Source organism: Tarenaya hassleriana, unplaced genomic scaffold (assembly GCF_000463585.1).
Source record: "Tarenaya hassleriana unplaced genomic scaffold, ASM46358v1 Cleome2, whole genome shotgun sequence".
NCBI classification, from domain to species: Eukaryota; Viridiplantae; Streptophyta; class Magnoliopsida; order Brassicales; family Cleomaceae; genus Tarenaya; species Tarenaya hassleriana.
Genome location: NW_010965372.1, coordinates 8,818,768 through 8,824,602, shown reverse-complemented (window position 1 = coordinate 8,824,602; position 5,835 = coordinate 8,818,768). Strand labels below are relative to the sequence as shown.

General features: G+C 35.2%; 1 protein-coding gene across 1 annotated transcript; it reads left to right on the top strand.

The window, feature by feature from the left end:
- The first annotated feature begins 1,920 nt into the window (after window positions 1-1,920).
- On the top strand, window positions 1,921-3,464 carry LOC104813135. The gene is made up of 2 exons (XM_010540666.2): window positions 1,921-2,335; window positions 2,640-3,464. The coding sequence occupies exons 1-2, from the start codon at window positions 2,015-2,017 to the stop codon at window positions 3,252-3,254; spliced, it is 936 nt and encodes a 311-aa protein (XP_010538968.1). The 5' UTR covers window positions 1,921-2,014; the 3' UTR covers window positions 3,255-3,464.
- Window positions 3,465-5,835: the final 2,371 nt, after the last annotated feature.

Genomic DNA, 5,835 nt, shown 5'->3' with positions numbered 1-5,835 from the left:
AACCGCTCTGATATCATGTAGAAAAATAAAATACAGAAATAAAATAAGATAAATATAAAAAGGAAAGGAATTACTTTTATTGACACAACTCTTTTTATTCTTATATTACAATAAAAATGACTCATATATTTGTACAAAAATTAACAAATAAAGTAAAAAAGAAAATATAAATATAACAAAAATAAATATAATATAGAATATTTAATATAATATTGTGTTGATTATTATTTTCAAAAAAATTCAAAATCTATATTTTTCTCTAATTCTATATTCATTTTTCTATTTCAACAATAGTCTCCACCGCAATATTTTGGTATCATTGGTTTGGTTAATGTTAGGTAGAGATTGGAGATAGATGATAGAAAATAAAAATATTTGGAGAAAATTAAGAATATAAAAAAAGATATATATAAATATACTCAAAGATAATATATATTAATAGTGGAGTGAGCAGATTATATATATATATATATTAAAAAAAATTCTTTTTATCCCGATAGAACTTCTGATTTCTATACGTATAAAAAAGAATATTTTATTTTATTAATTCTGTTTGGAGAAAAGGAGATAAAATATTAAAAGTATTTTTGTTTGTATAACTGGATATTTTAGACCAAGATTTAGATTTCTCCCGAACATTAAAAGCATCTTTATTTTTTAAAATTATTTTGCTACAATATATGAAATCAGATATATTTTCTGATTTATATTTTATTTATAGTCTATTTGAATTATATAAAGACATTCAATTTATTGTTTAGGTTTTCGTAAAGGCAATTTCTGAAAATTTAAAATTAGTTTTAAAAAAAACAAAAGAATTAACCGACAAACTCGTACTCTCATGAACTTTCTCAGTTTTTTTTGTCAAACTTCACCTCTTCTTCTTAGGTTACTGTCAGTCCATTGCCCAATCACATAATTTCTATAAATCATATATATTTACTTTTTTTATTCATTTTATTATCCTTTATAATATCAATGGCTCCAATTAGTATTTCTTCCACCTATAAAATACTATAATAATTGTAATCACGGGCAACGGACACTAAAATTTAACTAGGTTTGGTTGTTTCTATATTTTTTAATCATAATATTCTTGAATCTTTATTCTTTTGTACGATTATATATATATATATATATATATATATAAATTTTAAACAATTAATATTTCATCAATTCAAAAATAATCTTTATATTTTTCAACATATTGTTCGTGTGAACACTAAGTGAATTTCATAGAGTATCGGTTGAATTTTAGAAGGAAATAGACAAGTCTTCTTACGTTCAACTCTCTCCTTCAAATCTCAATCTTCTCGTAATCACAATTTAATATCATCAAAATTTTTGAATTCGAAACTCAAATTTGAGAGAAAACATATACTCTAAATCATTTGGCTAATTCTTGATCCCAAAATTAATTTAGATTTTGGTATAAAAAAAATATCATCAAAATTCCTGATTCGAATAAATTTCCAGTATCAAACACCTTATTTTCCAACTATATAAAAAGTTTCGAACTTTACAAAGATCAAAACTTTATATCGTCTAGATATTAACTTTATTTTTTTATATAATAATACATAATCAATCTTAGTTGATAACTATAGGCCTGGCTATTACTAATGGACACATTTTTTTAATATAATAACGAATTTTAATCTACATACATTATTAATTTGAATATTATATAACCTATTGTTGCAGAATTTTTATATATAGTTTTTTTGATAATATGAAATCATACCTTGTTTCCCCTTATGAGGAAACCCCCATCATTCTTCTCAAACTGTCTTTTTCACCCTTTGAAATTCGAGCCCTTTTTTTTACTAATAATATTTTTTTTTTTGCAGTTTCACAAATTAATATTTTTTTTGCAAAAACCTTTATTAAAATTTTAAAAGACAATTCGTTTTTTTTATAGTGTCACTGTCAGTATAAAAACCTCTCTCTTCACTCCCCATCCCACTCTTCTCCTACTTGAAAGAGTTGATTTATTTTCTTCTCTGGAATCTTCATGGATTTTCCTTCTGCAAACTCAGCGAATGGATTCTACTCGTTCATGGCGAGAGGACTAGAGGATCTCGAGAGGGTGTATACGTCGAACAGCTTCATGTCCGTACAGTTCCTGCAGAGCTCGCTGTCTCTCCTGCGATCGTTCCACGCGCAGCTCACGCGCCTCGCCCTCAAGCTCCACCTTCCCGCCGGCGGGAAATGGCTCGACGAGTACATGGACGAGAGCTCCAGGCTCTGGGACGCCTGCCACGTCATCAAGTCCGGCGTCTCCGCCGTCGAGGGCTTCTCCACCGCCGCACTCGGCCTCCTCGACCGCCGACAGGTCCGCACGCTTTCCAAACAACAGCAGAAACCCAGTGGAGATCAAATGACCAGCGAATCCTCCATTGTCATCTTTTATGCTGCCCAGAAAGAGAAAATTTTCTTGATCTCTAAAGCAAATATACCCTTTTGGCTGTTCTAATTTTCTAACCATAAAAGCATGAAACTTTCGGTATAAAATCGCAGAGACGACACCGAATTTCTGTTGAATTGCTTCAGAGAAGCAATACCCAGTTTTTTTTGTTAATTTTTATTGATTGACAAAGAAAATGATTTTTTTTTTTTGTCTCTGGTGATTTATACAGGAGATGTTGAGAGCGATATCAGGGTGTAAGAGAGAGGCGATGGGTCTTGAAGAAGAAAACAGATCATTGCTAGAGAACCATCTCCAAACGCTGCCGTTTTGGCCCGACGAAGCTACTACGGTTATGGACTCTTCCAAGCTTCAGAACGGCTTCAATGGATTCCGCGGTGTCCTACACGCGCTGCGGGGCGTGAGCTCGCTCCTCCTCACCATCCTCGTATATGGCGTCGTCTACAGCTGTTCATCGGATCCCGCGGCGGTTCAGACCCGGTTTCCGGCGGTCGGGTCGGGACTCACGGCGGCGATGGATCGGCTGCAGCAGAGGATGACGGCGGAGATGGGGAGGGGCGAGGCGAGTGCGGGGATACTGATGTACGAGTACAGGAGGAGCCAGGCGGCGGTGGAGGAGCTGAGGGCGGAAGCGGAGGCGGAGCGGCGGAGCTCCGGCGGAGAAGCGGCGGCGGAGAAGTGGTGGAGGGAGAGAGTGGAGGGAGTGAAAGGTTGGTTGAGGGTGGTGAGCTCTGGAGCTGAGAATCTGATTGGACAGATTGATGATTTCTTTGATGAGATCGTCGAAGGAAGAGAGAAGCTTCTAGATTTTTGTAGCCAGAGGTGAGAATCTGATTGGACAGATTTTTGTAGAGAGAATCACATAATCATATGATCGAATTAACAAATTATTGAATTTGATTTTCATAATGTTTTGCTTAATTAATTTTAGGCTTTCTCATCTGGAATTTTGGTGTGAGCAACATATGTATGACAAGATTCTCTCTTGTTATTTCTTTTTGTTTGGTGAAAGAAAATGAAATTCCCATTGGTCCAATTTTATCTTTCATCAATGAACGTGAAAGGAATAGTAAAAAATGGTTATAAAAAATTCTATAGCACAAAATAACTCAAATGCATATTATTTAATCTAAATTTTTTTTAAAAAAATACCATAGTAAGTTTTTTTTTTGTATCGCGCTGTTTTATCTTGCCGTGAAAGAGATTTAATTTTTTTATGATTTTGCGTTTAAAAAAAGCTACTTTTTCTTTGAGCTTTTTAAGATTTGATGTCCGATCAATGCGAGGATGAAATTCTCTAATTAGGTGGGTGGAGACCGCAACCTCTAACCAACGTATAGGAATCATCAACCTTGGCACAAATCTAAAAGACTGTCGCGACCTAGACCTAACGCCGTAATTAACAACTTTGGTATAAAGAATGCGCCACAAACGGTTATGGCTGTCTGTTTGATAAGCCGGATTGAACGCCACGAACAGAATCACTCCATTCGATAAGTTCAAAGATTCCAAAAAGAACCATGAGTATAAAAGCTCAAACTCACTAAAAAGTGATATTCAAATAAAACTCATATATTTTTTATAATATGATTTCTTTGCCTATTTATAGGCTACAAAAAGATAAAAAGAAATAAAGAAACTACAAAAATTTATGTGGTAAAAAACAAATCCCAAAACAATAAATGCAAAGCTTGAAAGACTATTTGACCATGACTTTGACCAACTAATCAGATTCTTCTCTTTAAATCTTGACTTGTGTTTGCTCCAATCTTGTTATGGGCTATTGGTTTTGTTGAGAAATTGGCCCAACAAGAATTATGTCATTCTTGGACCGAATTCATCATATTTAGAACTAGAAGGGACGTGATCTTCAAACGATTGATTGAGGGACCAAACGTTCACCAAAAATTAGTACGTGAAGCTCTGGATGTCTAGTTTATGTTACTTCAAACGGAACTGTGATCGGAGTCTCCAATCAAAAGTTATTTAAGAAACAAGGCATCTTGTTCAATCTGTATTCCCAGGACTAAACCGTGGATTGCGTCCTCTCTCCAGGATTGAAGATTTCTTCGTTGGATCTCAACTTCTTTAGAATAAACACTCGGTATGTTAGGGTTCATTTCCAATTGGAATCACGTCGTTTGAACATTGGAACGTAAAGTTATGACCGAAATGCTCTGTTGCATGCAATCTCTCCAAAACCGAAAATGATTGGAAATACATAATATGATCAGGATTGATTTTTTTGTGTTTCTTGGTACACCCAACTAGAAACTTATCAAGAAGGTAACCTACTCTAAAATTTCTAAAAATGTCACATCTATTTGTTTTTAGACTATTTTAAATATTTGTCTATTCAATCATTTTTACATATTATTTCAGTTCTTTTTATAGTCCATAAGATTAGAGACGTTATTAACAAGCAAGTCCAATTCAAAACTTTAAAAAAATAAATCCTAAAAAAAAGATTTTAACCCAGAAATCATGGAACAAGTTTACACGTCATCGGCATCACCATTTCAGCAGTAACGGCGCTAAGTTGTTCTTTCATTCTTTGCTCAACGGCTGCCTGGGAGGTATCAGTTTTCCACTGGACATCATCATCATCATCACTCGTCACTTGTTTGATTTCATCAGCTCGGTTTCGAGGGCGGGGAGCGATATTCATCAGAAGCATGGGTTTGGGCCTTTTAAGTGGGATTACTTCAGTCCATTCATGCAAACCAAAACATAAAAACTCATCAGAAATACGACAAACGAGAGATGGTAAACGGCAAGGGTTTCTAAAGAGAAACCAAAAAGTGTAAATGCTGAAGAACAATTTAACCTGTAATCTTCTACATCAAAGCCATCAATCTGAACGTTGTCGCCCTATTCCTGTCACCAATGTACGAATATGAAATAACGTTGCTAAGTTGAGGAAACTTGCTACGAATCCATGATACTATGCAGCTTATTCACGAAGAAATCGACAAGGTTAAGACCCAAAATACCTCCTGCAAAAGTTTACGTCTTTCGTGCAATGAACAATTAAACACAAGAATCGAGAGCAATAGGAGAAACCTAGTTACCGATAATCGATAGAAGCAGGGCTTTCAGAGCAGAATCTTCTACTATCAGAAGAAATCCGGCGGTTCAATGGAGTCCAGAAGAAATCGAGGAGGTTCCCTAAAGATAATGAGCAGAGGAAGAAGAAGAGAAAGCCTGAGAAGCCTTGGGAATAGCCGGAGAAGCAGAAGCTTCGAAGTGGCGGCCATGGCGGAAGAACGCGAATCTCCCCTTCTTCTGCAAGCTTCGAAAGCCGCGTTTGCGTTATGACTCAATCGACGTCATTTTTATGCAGAGCTAAAAAAAGCGAGGACCCAAAGGACACTTTTTCCTTGTCTTTGTTCGTGATCTCTCTTTCC